Genomic DNA, 19,573 nt, shown 5'->3' on the forward strand with positions numbered 1-19,573 from the left:
CGCTGGCGGCATCTGCAATCCGATCGCCGCCCAACGCCATAGTGAAAATCATGCCTCTCCTCTTTCTGACCATCTCCAGTGTGGGTGAAAGGGATTTGGGCACCACTTCCAAGGAAGGAGACGGTTTGATTTCCACAAAAGCCCCCTTCCCCCAAGTTCCCTTCACTGGAAACTTGGAAATGCAGTTCAGGCGATCATGACGATTCCAAATGAGAAGTGACAGTGGGTGTTCAAAGTCATTGCCAGGTCTTGTTCATTCCAGCGCATCATTCTAGAAAATGATCAGGCCAGAAAGCATGTTTCAACTCTGCACCAAAAAAGGAAAAAAAAAAAAAAACCCCACTAAGGTGTGAGAGCCCAGTAGAATCCTCTGAGGCCTTGCAGGCGGGGGCCCATTTGGCTGACAGCATCACTCTTCCACACCTGCCGGAAAGCTGGGTGCAAAGATATTCTAAACTAGCTGCGAATTTCATTACGTCTGTCTCCAGCCAAAGCCACTGAGGGGTGCGGTGCTGTAATGGGCCGCCACGCAGATGGGTTGCAAAATGCACAGCCCATCTGTCTTTATCATGCTCATTTCCTCTTTTATTAAAATGTTAATGAATATAGTTTTTATTTATCATTTGGTGACATGTGCGGCATCCTTTTCTGGGAGACAAATCTGCAATCTGCCTCACCGTGTGAGCTGACAGGGAACGCGGGAACGAGGAATATTTTGGTTCCGTTCAAACTGCCATATGCAGGTTGAAGGAAAAGCTGCTTTACTTGTTGACAGCAGTGTAAGGATGACGGGAGGTCTTCGAGTTCAATGCCAGGCCCAGTGGCTACCAGCAGCTAGCCACGTGGTTCATGAGCTTTGGTTTCCACTTCTGTGGAATGGGGATAACCACTCCATCCGCCCAGGAAAGCAAATGAGAGAAATTATGGAAATGTACTTTGCACTCCCTTATTATTATTCAGACATGTGCTTGTATGGTTCTGAATTCCTTTTGCTCATTCTTTCAGACTCTCCATGGAAAGTACATCTGTCAAACGTTGGCCCCGAGATGACGGGCGTCGCCGTGCGCGGCCTGACTCCAGCTCGCACCTATCAATTCCGGGTGTGTGCCGTGAATCAAGTGGGCAAGGGCCAGTACAGCGCAGAGACAAGCAGGTGTGTGATCGCGTGGCCCGCGGTGGTGGCGAGGGGCAGCTTGGGCCCGAAAGCAAGACTGAGTGTCCAGTTAGGAGGAGGGTGGTCGAAGGAATCAACCTCCATCCCATAGTACCGGCAAAAACGTGCGCAGGGAAGACTAGAACGAAGAGAGAGACATGGTCACCCGTGTGTTGGACTAGCTGGGTTTTCCTTCATTGCTCTGAGGGAAGTTCCTCCGACTTCTGTGGTGCTCTGGCTGCGCCAACACAAGGCGTTCCTGAGAGCACGGCCCTCTGTATCCACAAGGTGAGGTGCTGACCATGTTTTTGCACCCTCTGTCCACCCGGACTGCCAGCAGGACAGGAGCTCGTGCCGCCGTCTTGACAAGCGAGCATCTGGCAGGGTGAGGTGCGTTCTGGAATGGTCCTGACGCTCCTGCTGGGGCAGCCACCATGGAAGTCCATTCCGACGTGACCTCGGACAGTGGCTTCACCCCATTTCAGTGTGCCCTCCCCAGCCAACCTGAGCATTCGCTGGGCCCAAATTGTGGAAGAGTTGAGATTTAAATGACTTTTTTCAAAATGTGGGAGTTTGGTATGAGAAATATTGAAAGGGGCAAAGAGAAAAACAATTTGGAAGGTGTCTCAGGCTGTAGGCCAGCGGCCTGGCTCACTCAGGCTTGTAATCCCTTCCCGGAGTGGAGGAGCTGTGGGTTATCCAGACAGAATAAGGTCACCGCCTGTGTCTTCCTGCTTTCTGGCTGAACTGACTCTCTGTTATGTTGATTTGCTGTACCTGTTTCATGCATGTCCTCTGAGTTTGATCAGCTGTGTGCTTTGCTTTATTCATCACTTGATTTTGGTAAATAGTTAGGCTCCAGAGTCAGCCAGACAGAGAATGCAAATGGGGACTGTTTGTCTCGGATGCTGATCTCTCTTTCCCTCCCCACATTTTATTTCTAGGTTGATGTTACCCGAAGAACCACCCAGTGCCCCCCCGAAGAATATCGTGGCCAGTGGGCGTACCAATCAGTCCATCATGGTCCAGTGGCAGCCACCCCCAGAAACAGAGCACAACGGGGTGCTGCGTGGGTACATCCTCAGGTAAGTAGGCCATGTTTGGCCATTTTTAGACTGTCATTATAAAGAGTCAGGGACCTATTTTGCTGGGGTCACAAACTCAAAGGTCTATAGGAGCCCAATAATAATCAACAGAATCAGGCTGGTGTCAGACTCTAGGGAGCAGTGGGGACTGTGGCAAATAACTGATCGTGGGCGACCTTGCAGGGGCAGCCTCTGCATATCCAACCGTAGCATGTCCACATATGTATCAATGGTTGCATTTTGGTAGAAGAACGAAGGGGGCGATATTATGAGATGGTGTCAAGGTGTGCTAGTCATTCTAAATCTTTTCTTTCTGTTTCAGTTTTTACCACGGGCATGCATTATTAATAGAATAATTTATAATTAGTGATATTGTAATTGATTTCATTATTGGCGAGTTATTACCAGGCTAGCTCCTGTGTTGTTCAGTATTGCCAGGTTTTCTAGTAGTTTAATGAAATTTTTTAAGATCTAGCTTTTTACATGCGATCTCACAGTTTTTAAACGTCGGAAATGAAGTCATGACGTTTTGAAACACAGGATAGGCCAAATTCACACCTCCACAGGCTAGAAATGGCCCAAGGTGGCCAGTTTGCTTTCTGTGCCTTATAAGGGGCAGTCAGGCTTCTAAGAATGTTGAGAGGACTCTGCAAGAACTTAGCTGGGTTGGAGAGAAGAAATCTGTTTGCCAAAACTACTGCTAATCTTGAAATTGCACCAAATGTGATAATTGCAGTGGTTTGTTGATACAAGTAGTGAACAGGAAAAAGTACAGCAGTTTTAAGGGTATTTACGAAATCTCTTCTAACAGACGGTACAGCCACAGACATATTCATTCATGGACATGCACTTTGTCTCCCTCCCCAGCCTTATGGGCCAAGAACCGTGGGTGTCTGTCACTACTATCCTCCCAATGCCCAGCCCGTGCCCATGCTGAGCTTGTGATCAGCAAATATGGGGTTAACAGAGGTCGAAAGGGGCCAAATGTAATGTCTTAGACAAATGTAAGAAGTTACAAAAGTGTGGCTTCTTTAGCTCTGTGCTCTTTGTATATGGAGGACCGCTCCTTCCAGTATCTATTGATGTAATCATCCACTCATTGTTTAACACACCCTTATCCATATGCATGTCATATTAGCCCATCACAACCACTTCACTTCTCTTCCCAAGTCTTCCTCAGGCATGTGAATTATCCTCTAAACACAAGCTAGATCATTATCCACCTAAAGTGGTTTAAATGCAGCCATCCCTTGGGGTACATGGGGGCTGGAGAACTGGAATCAGCACTTGGGGCCCCTTTGGTCACTCTGCCCCCAGTGTCCTCCCCCTTTCAACAAGAGACTCTGAACTGGCCCCTTCGGGTAGGGGGCAGCTGTGGGCCTGGGGCAGTTCCCAGTTTCCTCCCGAAAATAGGCTGGAGCTTCCCACTGCATGTACACCCAGATTTCCTATCCGTTTCTGCTGCTCACCTCTCACTCCAGCTGTCCCCCATGTCCCATGCTCATCAGCTAATGAAAATAATTTCCTTGCCCTCCCCGCCCAGCCCTACACACGCTTGTCATCCTGGCTGCCTCTATCTCTTCTTGAGCACACAGAGAAGGTTCCTCGGGCTCCAGCTACCAAGTAAGGACTTTAAAAGTCAACCCGCAGAACCAAGCTCCAGGCGAGGACTTTAATAATAAAATCTCTCTGATGTTACAAGACCCCATCAGGAACTGCACGTTTCTCTATTTTGTGGGATTACCACCGTTAAAAGGATTTTGTATGATGGTGTCAGTGGAGTCGAGTGCTGAGAAAGAGGGCATCTGTATTTGTGGGGGTTTAAATCAAGAAAGTCCTAAAATGAGGGTGCACTACCCAAGCCCTGTGAATATCAAAGTTTTCAGAAATTGAAGACCCATGCCAAAATGAATTTGCTTGGAAACATTTCCGAATAATCCTCTGGTCTGCAAATCAGCTCTGTTTGCAAGTGTGTATCCTCCAGGGCTCAAGTGTCTGTGTCAGACGCACAGCAGAATCCACGGAAGAACAAAATGGAAATAAATCACCGTCGTGGCTCCGGCCATAAGAAGTAGTTAGGATGTGTGCTCAGTAATAAAATATTTATAATAATGGGCAGGGTGCTTCTTTGAGAGGAGCATAGGGGTTATGTCCTTTAAAAACATTCTCCTGTTTATTTCCATATGAAAAAATTGTCTTGTTCTGTCTGAGACAGTCTCCCGGGCAACGTATCCCACCAGTCAGAGGACGATGCCCTGCACTTGCGTTATTAACTGTGACCTTCGCAGACATCCTGTGAATATTACAGAAGCGCCCTGAGCCACAGGTCAGAATGGACCAACCTGCCTGCCACAGAAAGGAGGGTAGCCCGTTTCCAAGACATGAATCCCGTGGTTTGTTTTGCACGATCATATGAGCAGGGATCTAGGAGAGGATACGGCTCATGCAGGCTTAGTGTCTTAGCTTAGCATACTTCCTAGACGAGCAGTGTTTCCAAACCAGAAATATTTACGGGGGGCTTTACATCGTACGGCTCTTTGGCACCCATTGTTTCATTTTATTCTTGTGACAACCCCGTGAAAGGCCATTATGATGATGTCATTTTCGGGAGTTAAAAACCAGGGCTCAGAGACAGTAAGACTTTGCTTGAGGCCCCCCAGTGCGTCAGTCTTCTTCCTGGCCTTGAGCCTTCTGGAGCTAACTTCTTTGCCTTTCCCCGGAATGTGTAGTGTGTGGTGATGGGTCCACACTAAGGAGCTCTTCTGAAGCGATCATGCCCAGTACGCGCCATATTGGTTGTAAGTGGTCCTGGGCACCATTCATATGCCAGGCAATCCTGGCACCACTGTGGGTGTGGGGCCGAGCCTTGCGTTCTTCCAGATGTCTGATTGTCTCTCTCCCTCTGGGCCGCCGCCTTGAAGACCATGACGTCATACAAACGAACCTCACCCCCCGCTAGGAAGTGCACCCACACCTGCTTGGTGCAGGCAGTTCAGTAAAGGACCGTCAAGTCAGTAGGTGTCAGAAGTGGATGGGATAGGAAGCAAACATGCAGGGTGAGGCATTCGCTTTCGCTTTTGCCCGTCACAGAGGAGCACATCCGTCCCCACGCCTCCTGCCCCCCGAGCTGCTGCTGCTTTCAGGCAGGAGGGGGCAGGAGGCCTGGAGCCTTCTTGCTGTTCCAGTGCTGCCCGCTCTTGATCATGGACTTCCCGCCACACAGGCCTTGCCTGTGCAAACGGTCTGTAGCAAGAGGAACTGAGAGACAGCCCTCACAAAACCTGGACTTTCACGAAGAACCGTTGACTGCCTTCTCTGTGCTTCCATACTGTATTTGTAGCTGTCGTTCTCTTTGGAGGACTGTTTTCCACGGAAGGGCCTGAATCTCGGGGGTTGTTCTTTCTTCTGATGGCAGCAGCCTGGCACGGCCTTCCCCTTTGTGCCCAGGCAATCTGCCCGGGATGGCACAGGGAACAGAGCAGCCCACAGTGGTGCTCAGTGTAAGTGGGGAGCCGGACCCCAACCTGCCATCAAGGGCCCTCTCGCTCAGGGTCCCCTCCGTCTTCACCCTTTCCCACTCAATGAGGCCGCATCTTCCCAAGGCAAGAGCTGCTTCTTGGACAGGATTTGGGTGTTTTCGAAGCTGCAGGATGACCAAGGCAGGTCCTCCCAGCACATGCCTCTTGCTGGACCCTGGGGAACCAATCCACTTCTACAGACAAAATCAAGAAACACATTTGCTCTTCTAAATAATGCTACAGAAGTCCTTTCATAGTACACACGGCAATTTCCTAATGTCTATATTTTCTAAGTCCAGAGGCACGTATGTCCCTTTTTAAAATAAATACAACTTTACATTTATGTCTTGGGGGGGTTGAATTATTCTGTTCATTCTACACATTTCCTTTTCTAAGATAAAATTGGTCTATAACACTGTGTTACTGTCAGGTGTACACCATAATAATTCACTTTGTATACACTGCAGAGCGATCACCCGGTAAGTCTGGCCACAGCCCGTCACCATACAGTTAACCCCTTCACCCATTTCATCCGCAAAGCTCCCCTACAAAGCAGCTTGTCCTACGTAGCTTTGGACTGGTATTGGAGAAGTGGGAACACCATTTAGAGCCACTTGTTCTGGTGCTGGGACCCGCGTGAACAGACCTAGAACCCCAGATGCAAGGGGAGACCAAGAGGCAGCAGGATGCCTGCTCCTCCGCTTCTCCCCACATTTCGGAGCCACGAGAGGGGAGCGTTGCTCCCAAGGTGTCATTTATGGCAACACCCTGACAGAAATCATGTCTGAAATTTTTGGTACTGAGTCACTGTGCTCCCCAGACGAGTTACACTTAAAAAGCCATCACTTTTCCTTAACCGTCACACCGTGGAGATGTCAATTCTGTTTAGCCCAGAGCTTACAATCGCTGTGAGACTCTACACCGTTTTGGAATGGTTGGCTTAGGAGGCCGTGTTGTCCGGGCCTGACCTCTGGCTTCACTCTCGTCTGTTTACTTCATTTCCCTCCAACTGCGGAGCGAGTGTGGGTACACGCGATGCCTGGTTCCAGCCGTTTCTCCCCGCTCTGCTGCAGGTACCGCTTGGCCGGCTTGCCGGGAGAACACCAGCAGCGCAACATCACCAGCCCAGAGGTCAACTACTGCCTGGTGACAGAGCTGATCATCTGGACGCAGTATGAGATCCAGGTGGCAGCCTACAACGGGGCGGGCCTGGGCGTCTTCAGCAGGGCCGTGACCGAATACACCCTCCAAGGAGGTAAGCTTGCTTTCCTGCGCCATTGCCTGGTCTTTGCTGGGGAGCAGGAAGCGCCGAGTTTGCCTGGAGTGTGTTGGAAATAAAAATAAAGAGCCCAAGCCTCTCGGGGGCAATGAGAAGGAAATTCATCACTCAGTAACTCAGTCTCTCTGTTGCTACACTGTAGCAGCACAGTAGAAGGGACACTGACAACCTTCTAGCTGCTTTCTTCCAGGCGGTAAGGCCAGGAAGCTTCTCCACACACCCTTCAGCTAGTCCACGTGTTCTCGGAAAGATCTGTGCAACCGCCTGTTTGTAAATGGAATAATGGTACATTTCACAGTAAAGCTGGCTGTGGAGTCCCAGGCGATACTGTGGAAGTTCTTCAAAGAGAGGGGTTATTTAGAATTTTGTTTTTAGTAAAGGAATCTGCTGCCTGGTGCTTTTTTTTTTTTTTTTTTTTTTTTTTTTTTTTTGGTTTTCTTTTTCAGTTACACAAGCCAAACAATTTACTAAATCGGTAAAAACCCCTCCCTGCGCCCACCCTCCCCAAAATGGCCAGGCAGAATGTAGGCTACACCCCAACCCCATCATTTTAAGGCTGATCCCCACCCTGTGTTCTGGAAGACCTGGTTCTCAGCTGCAGGAAGAGCTGGTGTTCAGAAACACATTTCCCTGTTGGTACACTCGGCAGGAATAAATGGACCCTGTGTTGGAGCGGCTGCATGTGCCCACAGCACCCCGATCCTGGTCCAGGGAAGCAATTGCCCCACAAAATTGACAACTCCTTTCATTAAGCACTTTTAGCCTCTGCTGACTCACAGGTGTGAGATTATTTGCTTAGGCATTTTTATTACCACCAGGCCTTGACCTTTTTCAAATGATAAGGTTTCTAACTGCCCACTTCTCTCCCCAAATCATGCCAGAGACCTAATGTTCCTTGATATTACATACTGTTATCATCACCCTTATCGATCGGCTGTCTGTCATCATCCGTGAGTCCATAAAGCCTCCTTTATAAATGAAGTACAGTCCGTTCTGCTTCCACAGGGAAATATTTCACTGGCAGGAATATTTAAAATGCAAGACAGCCAGGAAGGACCCGCTCATCCGCACGTGAGGCTTGATTACTCATGGGAAAATGCAGACAGCTGAGCACCTGGACAATTAATGTTTGCTTTACTTCGTCTACTTAGTAACAATAAATTTGGAAATACTTAAAATAATGAATATTGCTATTAACAGTCCCCTATTACTATTAACTACGGCTGCTTCATTTTAGTACTGGTGCATCTGAATCCTGTGGGGGGCGCGGGGAAGCACATCTCCACCTCGCCGAGGAGGGCTTGTGGCCTTAGAGTTTGGCTTTGACTTGGTTGGCACTGGGGAGCCATTGAAGGTTGAGACCGTGAGCAACAGGAGCAAAATGCTGTATGAGGAGGACGAACCTGTTGGTGGGTGTGCAGGTGAGCTGACAGGGAGCCCCAGTGACCACAGCGACTCCAGGCTGAAGGGCAATGATTTGGCCATGAATTGATGGGTTCCCTGCAGCTCTGACACTGGCCATGAGAAGGGCAGGCCGGTATGTTTGGGCGGTGCTTCATCATTTTTAAACTAGCTTTACCTCTGTTCTGTCCGAGAGCCTCACAACAGCCTGCCCCAGGACCGCGATGCCTTGTGCGTGGGACTGGGCGTGAAAGCCGGGGGGTCCAGCCCCTCCGCGGACTGGACAGCTGGTCTGGGCACCGGCTAGAACAGGCCAGGTTTTGCTTGCAGCCCTCACAGGGGAACTGAACGCTGGCCAGCTGGAGCTTAGCTGGTCTGAAACGCCAGGGCGTAGGGCTAGGCAGAGGTGGTGGGTGTGGGGGCTCCCACCTCTGGGTCGGATGATCTTCCGGATGCAGAGATTGTCTGAGGATGCTTCCGTTCAGTGCAAGGATTTGCTTTCCTCCGCTAGGTGAGAACCCGACTTCTGTTAGCTCTCTGTGCCAGTATGGTTTTTTTAAACTCTTGATGAGCTGACGTCCCTGAATAATGCCCTGTGTGTAGTTTCCCCATCCGTGTCTCAGCTTATGCAGCTGGTTCATCTTCCTTTGTCTGGTCGTTGGATGGCTGGTGTTGGAGCCCCAGCCCGGAGCCCCTGCAGGTCTCAGGGGCACCCAGGGGAGTGGTCATAATTCACATCTTCCCTCCATGCAGGCATTTCTGCTTTGACGTTGCTCCCTCCTAACCAGTATAGGCATAGGAAACACGGGCGTCTTGTCCTCCCCTCTCCTCTAGCTGTGTTTTTGACTTTTCCTGTGTACTCACATGACTATAACAGCCTGGGGCAAGGACCCCGTGCTTCTGGAATGCAGTGGGTCTTTTCCCACTGTTTCCAGACCCTGCTGTACACCTATTGCTACACCCATCCCTTGGTCACTCCACAGAGCTTCTCCAGCCTTGCTACAGCCTCTGAGTCTTAACCAGGAAGCACCACCCACCTGGCCCTCCTTTGTTTGAGGAGCAAGCCTGAGCCCCAGGAGAAATCAGGGATGAGACCCTTGTTGACCACAGCATTGGGATACTGTCCATTGGGCATGGCTGTGGCGCTTGACAGGTGTCAGAAGGGGTGCATGTGCAGGGGAGGCAACTGGCCCCACACACGCCTTACATTCCCACTGTGCAGGTCCAGCCCTGTTCCTCAGGGGCATTCTGGTCGACCACCCCACAGCTTCGCAAAGGGGAACCAACTGGTAAATTCTGTCCCTGAATCAACATCCCCACCCAAGAGAGGATACACATAAGAGAGGATTTAGACGTTTGGTTGAGAAGAACTGGGGAGTGGGGGCGGGAGACCTGGTCTGGAGCAGGGGTGGAATAAACCAGATAAAAAATGATCTGATTAGAAGGTGAGGCATTAGGAAGAAAAATGGCAACAGCAGGGGCCATGAATAATTTAGGGAGACGATGATGGAGAGCAGGAGTTTGTGAGCTGTCTTCCCACACACACGCTCACTCACATCTGTCCAGAAGCAGCCCTTTCTTGCGATTCCATCAAGGCCTGACTCCATAGTTACTACTTACCTGCCTTCAAGAAACACCTCAACCTCTGTGAGCCGCAAGTTTCCCATTGTAAAATTGCAATCTGTAAACTGTCTGCCCTGACTGCTTTGCGGGCAGATGTGAGACAAGATGAGGTCAAGGCCTAGAAAGCCCTGAGCTCCTACACAAATACCTGGTTGCTGCTATTGTCCCCGTCCATCCTTCCAGGGCAACGCCCGGCGTCTCCTTTGTATCTGAATGTTTCTTCAGTGGCAGCTGTACCGAGAGAGATGGGCTCAATCTCTCTGCTGATAGGACAATCTCAAGAAGTGATGTGAGCACCTACTGTGTGCTCAGGGTCACATGATGGGCCACGGCACCGAGAGTGGGGAAGACACCGGACACACTGTCAATCTTAGGGACTTGCAGCCTAGCCTGGGAGGGGAGGCTAACATTTGTGACAGAAGAACTACTAACGAAGCCAGCCTTGCTTGGGCGCAGTCGCATCCTCTCTGTCCCCAAATCGGTGTGACGAGAGTGCTTCAAAGGCTCGCCAGCAGAGAGACTCAGAGGAACCTGCCATCGATGTGAAAAGTGGCTTTATTGGGATCTACGTGGTGGGACCGCAGCAGAGGAGTTGGGGTTCTGTGGTCTGTAGTGGTTGAAAATGGAGTCCAGCTGCGAGAAAAGACCCAGAGTAACAGCTGAAACACAACGGAGGGGAGTTTTTATTTTCTCCCATCAAGAGTAGGCCTTGGGCTGCACAGGATCCCCAGGCAGCTCCATGGTCCCCAGAGAGTCAGGATCCTTCTTTTTGCTTTACCATCTTTAACATTTGCCTCATGGCTACAGGCTGGCTCCTGGAATGCCAGCTGTCACACCCACATTCTAAAAGGAGGAAAGCACAAGGTTACGCCTTGTAACCAACTACGCAAGTATGCTCATCCTTGAAGAACTTTCCATCTGCTGCTGACTTATGCTTACAATTCATCGAATATCTCTGTGCCGGAAAGCCTAAAAAAAAGGTGCTCTTTCAGCCAGATACATTTCTGCCGGTTGCTAAGAAAGGAAGAGGGGACAGATAGTAGAGGGCAGCTAGCAGTTTCTGCCTCGCTTTCTACAGCGACTCCTGCTAAGGAGTCAAATGCAGAGGATATGCAGTTTCTAGACGTAAAATCATATGACCTCTGTCTCATGTGTGGCTGCATGAAGAGCGCCTCATGATCCTTCAGAATCGCCCGCATAAGAATTAGCAGACACTAGCCCCACGGCTCCTTGGGCCCTTGGCCTCGGGCCTTCAGCTTGAGGTCTGTTTGGGCACCAGCTGAATATGCTTGTGGACACTGGGGGCCCCTCCCCATGGACTTGGGGCACCCCGCAGCTGCTAGTGCTGCATGTTGACAAAGCCTGTAGGACTGAGCTGGCCCTTGCAAGCTGGAGAGAGAATAATTTCAGTGCCTGTATATTAGAGGGGAAGAGAATAACTCATAAAATTAATTATTTGTCAGCCTAATTTGGAAAATTATTGGAACGTATATGCACATAATTCTGAAGTCTGTCAGGACACAGTGGGAACAGCAGGAAGCACCCGGGCTTCGGGAAGAATAAAGCTTCCGGCCAGCCCGCCTGATTTTTCCTCCTCCCTTCAGCCAAGCGGCAAGCCCGATCCATCAGGGGAAATGAGATGTAATTTGTCCTGACTTTAATAAGCTCTTTGGATTTAGCTCCTCTTGAGAAAGCATCGGAACGCCAGGGAGAGCTGGTGCGGCTCCCGCCACCATGAGGCGGTGGGTGACACGGTGGCCAGTCATTCTCAAAGAGAACCCAGGAACGTCCCAGCCTCAGCCTGGGGGACAGAGCCAAGCATGCACAGGTAGCCCGTGCTGGTGCCCACAGCAGACATGGAGTGACAGGCAAGCGTTGGCCCTGGGGGCAGGGAGCGCTTACCTGCTCCTGGGCACACAGGTTGGCTCTCGAGTGTATTTCCTTCACGGAAGCTCCGAAGGATGATAAGCAAGACATCCGTACCTTGAGTTCAACACAATGGGCTATCGATCCCTGAAGTAATTTGAACCTACTATTCACCTGTCACATGGCCCATTTTTCCTTTCAATCCCATTTATTATTGAGATCTATTTAAAGTGTCTGGTTCGTCTACTTGGGTTATTTGCATTATCAGTGTGGGCTAACACCTTGGACACGTGGGGATTCTTTAATATAAACTTTCTCACCACCATACCCCCCTTCATACGCCCCCCTCATCCACCATTCTGACATTATCCTGTCCGCCAATCCCATTGAATAGATCTTCTTAGCCGTGCCTCCATGACCTTTTTTGCTCTAGGCATTTTAAAATGCAACATATTAACTTACAGATCGAGCAGTGAAACTCTAAGACACTCCCAGCCACATGAACTTTCCAAGGGGATGAGAGGAAAGGCCCCTCCTGCCGCAGGAGCTGCGGCCTAAAATCCGGCGCACATGGAACCCGCTCGTCAAATTTCCATCGTGATTACCCAAAATGAAATGGAAAATAACTTAAATTGACTCAGGAATTTCTTTCAAGACGCTGTGGTAATCAGTATGCTTTCGGTTGCGAGTGGAAAAAGCCATGGTGCGTAAGTTCTGCATAACTAAACGCCCCGTATAATTACAAGCATTTTTCTTACTGCCACTGTCGACGTCAGCAGCTTTCCTATCATTTAGGAGGAGAGCACTGTAGTCATTTGAAGCGATGAAGGGTCCAAATCCAGCGCTGATGCAGTGTTTGGTTCCCAAATTCAGGTTTTGTTAAAAATGGTTCAGCTCCCCGGGAGAGCCCCATGCAGACGCAGTGTGACCGTGGAATTCTCAGGCGAGCCTGAGTGGGGAATCCTGCTGGAGCATGAGTGTGAGAGATGACCGCCAGATCCTAAAGTACACCCGTGTAGACGAGCAAACTTCCATCCGTTTCTTAACCGTGTTCACAAAGACGCAGATGCTGGTGTTTCCATAAAGGGTCGAAAGACAAATTATACTATAAATCATCATTTTGAGCACACCAAGGTTTTAATTTTTTCCTGGTTTTATTTCTTTATCATTTTTCTTCCTGTAACAGGTATTTTTGTGCTATAATGATTTATTCTGGTTTCAGAACATTACCTTCTAATGAAAGAGAAATATTTCATATTTAAAGAGAGATGGAAAAAACATTTGGTTATCCACATTTCTAAAACATTAGTAAAAGCTCCTAAATGTTCACTTGGGCTTTGAAAGGTTTTCTAAAGTAAGGATTATAAATGAACACTCTGTTTGCAAGCTCCATTCGGATCTCCTCTTGGGAAATTCTCAATGTGGCATAAATGACATTGCACAAAAGATTTGTTTCTCAATCCTTAAGACTTCCTAGACCTCGGGCTGTGCCTACAGAATAGGATAATGTTGCAGATTCTCCCAGAATCACCTACAACATTAAGTAAGAACTGTAGAAAATGACATGGGATGTTCCATCAGGAATAGGCTCAATTCAGTCTTTTAGAATTTTCAGGAAAGAAAAGGAAAGGACAGGAAACTAGCATTTTGGAGGAAGCCACTCTATACGAGTTTTCACAGGCCTCTGCTATGCACGAACACGCCATGCCTCACCTTGGTCATCCCCCTGGAGGTCGTGAGAGAGAGGCGTCCCTGCTCCTACTTCGCAGATAAAAATGGGAGCTCCAAGAGGTAACTAACTTGCCCAAAGTCACATAGCTGGAAAATGCTGGAATCTGTGCTGTTTTCATTCTGCATGTATCAAACATGGACAGAAATTACTTCCAGATTTCCAGTGCAGCTTGAATATAGGATAGAAAAGAAGCGAGATCTCATCTTACTTCTGTGCACACGGCAGGTGGATTTGCCGTAGTTGTGGATATTTTGGACTGCAGTGTACAATGGGAAATCTGACATTGAAACCCAGTACACACACACACACACACACACACACACACACACACACGCAGCTGAAACAAAAGATTCATAGAACAATAGTCACCCTTACGCTGTGTGATGTTCTTTGGTATTTTCTATCCCATTTCACTCTGTTTCGTTCTCCCATTCTTTCACAAACACTGGCTGTGACCACTAAATGGATTTCCTGGTCTGCTAATGCATTTGTGACCTACAGTTTGAAGAAAACTGAATTCAAGCAACACAGGGTGCTTGGTTCAGCTGATGTGGCAACCCTTTCAGAAGAGGCTCCCACCGGCCTGTAGGATGCTTCAGGGTCCACAAGGGAGACACCACTGGAACCCATGATAAAACATCAAACAAGGTTCTGAGTGGGGTGTGAGAGGGATGACCGTCCCGGGCACAGAGCCAAGATCTGGGGGCTGGAGGAGGGTTCCAGCACCTAGATTTGTGCAGATGACCTCACGATCGAGGAGGGCTTCCCAGAGTAAGACCTGCCCTTCAGCTACCACTGGAAGACACAAGGAGAAATCACACCAGTCTTAAGATGTTGTGACCAGCGTATTATTTTGTCATGTACAGACTGGTCTTCCCTACAAGCCTGGGAACTCTTCGAGGGTGGGGGCTGTGTCCGATCTGTCTGATTTGTATGTGTATCCCCAAATCCAAGCACAATGCCTGAGATATAAACACGGCATAAATAGATGTCTGATTAAAGACAGATGCTTCTCGTTTCTTCTTCAGTCTCCAACGCTGTGCCAATTTCATCTCCATATTCAGCATGACGACCCCCCTTCCCTCCTGCTTCTTCTTTTCTCAGAAGCTCCAAGGAAAGCCCAGTGCCCTCCCGCTGTGCCCCCACACACTGTCCCTCCCTAGCCTAAAAACCAGTCGCAAATGTTTTCTTCCCGATGCCTGGCAAAAACATTGGGGAAAATAAGTTCAGAAACGGCTGCACAACGCTTTTAAAGTTTTAAAGTATTTTTTTTATTCAGGCCATTAAAAAAAGATACTCGAGCTTATTTGTCCAAGATTTGTTATCCTAATAATGTGTTAGGAATGTTTAATGCAGCGAGAACATTCAGGTGTATCAAAACCGCAAGAGCCATCACAACACAAGAACTCATCCGCAGCCTGTAACGATCTGGAATTAACGATAACACCCAACACACAAATTGTAATATATACATCCATGCAGCAATGTGGAGCCAGTAATTCTTCCAAATAATGAGCTTGCTTCTCCCCTATTTGAAAAGCAGAGACATTTAATTCTGTAGGATTGCCTGAAGAGCTAGATGCCCATGAATCCCCACTAAGCTCTGGATAGACGCTGCAGTCCTTAATATTCGAGATCATCTACTTTAAGGCTAATGAAAAACAGAGTGTGCAGTTGCGGTGAAGACATAAAGACCCGAGCGCCCCAGCGCAGCGCAGCAGGGGGCCCCTCCAGGAGCTGCTGCCCGGACGGCAGATCCATCCCCAGCAAACAGGTCCGCAGTGACGGGACTGTCTCCCAGGCAAGGTGGGTCCTGAACGGCCCCATGCCACGCTGCCCCCCGGCATCCTTGAGGGCCACAGGAGATGAACCATTTCTGCAGCAGCACGCTGACTTTCCGGGTTTATCTGCAACAGATAAGACAGTGCTACTTTACTGGATAAAAATTGTGTGGGGCGAAGAGTTGTAATTTCATCCTGTGCTAAGTTCAGCTGATTTCACAGCATCATCAGGGGGCTGCCCAGCACTGTCAGCCTGGGTTTGCCCCTGTCCAATGGAGGTAAAAAACAATGTGCAGAAGTCAATCATTGTCCTAGCACAGAGGCCTGGACACCCATGGCCCCTGTCCCAGGAGGCCCCGTGAATTCCTACAGCGTCACTTCGTTCACCTTGTCTGACGTGTTGTGCATCTCCACACCGCCAGATAGCCCAGTTGTCAGTGCCGCTTCCTTTAGATTAACAATGACCATAAACCGATTCTGCCATTTACGTAGACTGAGTCACAGACGAATGGTAACGATGGCCTAGAATTTACTCAAGGGTGTCGCACGTAAGCTTTGCAGAGTCTGCATAATATTGTTAGAGCGCTCGCCTGAGAGACACTCTTTCAGCTGCAGAGAAAAGCACAGGAAAAGTGCTCACCCGGCATCATCTCAGATTCTGTGGGTTGTAAATAGCAGTACGTGTTCCTGGTAGAGAAGTGGGGAAAGAGGCTTGTGAGCATGGACCCGAGGAGAGCTGCGACCACAGTCTTAATCTCCCGGTGCAGACCACACATTTCCAGATCAAGCCAGATCACAATCCTGTGGAATCAGGTCTTGGCTGGATGCTGCCTGGGGCGCTGAGCTCAGCTCCAGGTGCCTCACTGTGAGGGGCTGTGGGTGAACCAAGGCTTCTCAGAGGAGGAAAGCAGGACAGAGTGGGCAATGCTCCCTAAATCCTGCCATACGGGAAACAGAAACAGCATGTCTCTTTGGCCAGTTGGAGTAAAGCCTAACTGGACATTTTTGTGATTTTCAAATAGTCTAATATGTGCGAGGGACAGTTTCCCCAGGAGACAGATGGGGGGTCACCGGGCACAAGTCATGGAAGGCGAGGTTTGAGCGGAGCATAAGGAAAAACCCTTTTACCAGGCATAGCTGAGGTGCAGGGTGACCTAGGGAGCAGAAACACTGTGGCTGAGAAGCTCTGAGAAGCGGTGCCCACAGGAGCTGAGGGGCTACCCGTCTGGGTGCTGTGGGTGAACCCCACAGCCTTGTCACCCACAGCCTTGGAGCGCCCTTGCATGTCCTACTCTAGTCCACACAACCCGATCTGCACCATCAGCAGGGTGCCTGGTCTGGCCGTGGCCTCCAGGAAGCTGCACAGAGGGTACATTCTGTATCAGAGCTCTGGTTATCATCAGGTCATAGAACAGAACCATGGTGTTGAGTTGAGTGCATGCCCTTGAGTCTGTGTCCGTGCCCAGCTACAGTGTCAGGCACTGCTCAGGCAATAATTTTCCAACCACATTTCACCTGGTGATTCCTACTTACACTTAAAGATTTGGCTCCGGAACGGTCTCATCCGTAGAGTCTTCCTGAGGGAAATCTGCGTTGACCTTCCTAGTAGCACTTCTTACATGGAATTACAAATGTCTGCTTACCCCACTAGACTCTAAGCTCCATGAAGGCAGGACCCACAAACCTATATTCACCACGTAAACACAAAGGAAGGACCTGATCTGATCAGAGGGGCCCCAATACACATATGGATACATGCACACATACACACATATGCATGCACACGCACATATATGTGTGCACACACACATGCATACTCACATAGACGTATACACATGCATGTGGACTTACGCATTAGCATGCCCTCACCAGAGATAAAGCTGGCATCTCTGTGTGTAACTGAAAATCTGAAGCCTAAATAAGAAGCCTTCCAGCACATTAGAATAACCCTTCTATATTGAACTGGTGTGTTTTACTGTATCATCAGTTCGTGGGATCACATCACCGTGTTTCCAGGGAGGAAGGAATGCAAGTTTGCAAGCTCATTGAGATATTGCCTGTAGTAGGGAACCAATAGATTGTATCAAAAAAGAGCACTTAGGAGCTATGTAAACACATTACTGTGTGTGTGTATTAGAACAAAAATACAAACCTTCCTAATTTCCAAAACATATCCAAAAAGAGAGAAAATAAAGCAGACCACGTGGTGAAGCGTACACACAGAGACGTAGCAGTAAGCATGTGTGTAATTATAACGTGCATGTGACGTGTGTGTGACATGCAATATACAGAACTGAAGCCAAATTCATTGGTTATATCAATAAATGCAATGCACTTAACTAGCTTATAAAAACTAAAAAGGTTCCCAGATTGGCTGGCAAAGCAAAATCTACCATGATACTCGAGACGCAAGATACCCAAAAGGAAGAGATTTACAAAGGTAAAAAGTAAAGAGATGTAGAAAAGGTACACAGACAAATACGAATGAAGGAAAGCAGGGGACTTAGTCTTGATTTCTGACCCATAGATCGCATATATTAAAAAAAAAAAAAAAAGACGTTATAATGCCAGAAGCTGCAGTTCACCGTGAAGTAACAACATCCATTCACGGACCCAGGAACACAGTGGCAACCTGTGTAAAGCAGAAACTGCACATGCAAAGGGAACAGAGAGACACTAACGAAAGGAGACGTTGACGTGTCTCTCAGCCCCAGGCAGATGTAGACGGAGAGTAAAACCAGTCACAGTACAGAATACTGAAATGATGTGATAAACCAGGTAGAACTTCCGTATCAATTGTGAACCCTGGCAAGAGAGAATGCACCTTGTTCTGCAAGGGGACGGGGAGCATTTATGAAAATCGAGCGTGTCTCGGGCCACGAAAAATCCCAGACGACTTCAGGGAATGCAAAGAGCATATCAAAGAAGCCAAGTTACAAACTGGCGTTTCACTCTATGGGTATTGATGCAAAAATGCCCCAAAATTATCAAACAAAACTCAACAGCCTGTGAAAAAGTACTAGATCGTCTCCAAGTGGGGTTTAATCCAAGAATGCGGTTTGACAATATTCAACACTCCTCCATGGTAAAAAGATGTCATAAAACAGGAATTCATACATATCTACTCAGTATGATAAACGGCACAGGTACCTCAGCCCCCGAGTCCATTTTCTGTGTTCACGTAATGAGAAGGCACCGCAGGTGCTCCTGCGAACGAGGACCAAAGGGCGGCCCACCGTCTCCACCCTCGAATGTCGCAGGGGAATTGTTCTCCAAAGCATAGAGAAGAGAAAGCAATCAGAGGCACTAGGGCCAAAGAGGAAGTACTAAAACTATCTCTACTTGCAGACAGTAAGATTTGGTATCTGGAAACTCTAAAAGAGCCCACGGAGAAACTACTGTCAACGATAAGAGATTTGTCAAACTAGCCCCTTACAAAATCCAACATAGGAAAACAGGAGACTCTGTGAGCACAAACAAAACACGCCTAGAAGTTACAATCAGAGAGAATACCCCGCTTACAACAGCANNNNGGAAGAGAAAAGAAGGAAAAGAAATCTAGGGGTGAACGTAACAAGAAACGGCCAACTGCCAACATTTCTGAAAGTCATAAAAAGAGACACAAACGGACGGAGAGTCTCACCATGTTCTTGGGTGAGGAGGCTTACCGTCACAGTGATCGTGGTGCTCCCCACCTTAATTTAGAAATGTCCCATGGTTTCAATAAAAGCAGTATCAGAATCTTCTCCCTAGCTAGAGAAGTTCATTTTAAAAGTTCATCCAGAAGAAAATGAACAAGAATGGCCAGGGAAATCCTGAATGGGATAAGCAATGAGGGCGGACTCGTCCTTTAGGAATGAAAATATATTACCAAGCTCTGTAATTAAAAGAGTGCAGTATCGGTTCAGGAAGGGAAGGTGGACGGAACAGAGTAGGAAATCCAGAAATGGACTCAGTTCCATCTGGAAATCCAGTAACAGTGAAAGCGGCGTCTCGTGTGACTAACCAAAGACAGACTTTTTGAAAAATAATACGGAAGTAAGTGGATTCCTCTATGGGAAAAGATGAAGCTGGATCCATGCCTGACACCGTATTCAAGGATGCATTCCAAATGGGTCAGGGAGATCCATATTAA

General features: G+C 48.5%; 1 protein-coding gene across 1 annotated transcript in view; it reads left to right on the forward strand.

Moving 5' to 3' along the window:
* Positions 1–19,573, forward strand: part of LOC121103724 (protein sidekick-1-like) — a 409,695-nt gene that overhangs the window by 339,945 nt on the left and 50,177 nt on the right. Inside the window, exons 14-16 of the mRNA XM_040634718.1 lie at positions 1,006–1,153; positions 2,098–2,238; positions 6,830–7,011. Coding sequence (XP_040490652.1) covers positions 1,006–1,153; positions 2,098–2,238; positions 6,830–7,011 — 471 coding nt within the window. The remainder of the gene's footprint in view (positions 1–1,005; positions 1,154–2,097; positions 2,239–6,829; positions 7,012–19,573) is intronic.

This window comes from Ursus maritimus, unplaced genomic scaffold (assembly GCF_017311325.1).
Source record: "Ursus maritimus isolate PB19 unplaced genomic scaffold, ASM1731132v1 scaffold_2, whole genome shotgun sequence".
NCBI lineage: Eukaryota > Metazoa > Chordata > Mammalia > Carnivora > Ursidae > Ursus > Ursus maritimus.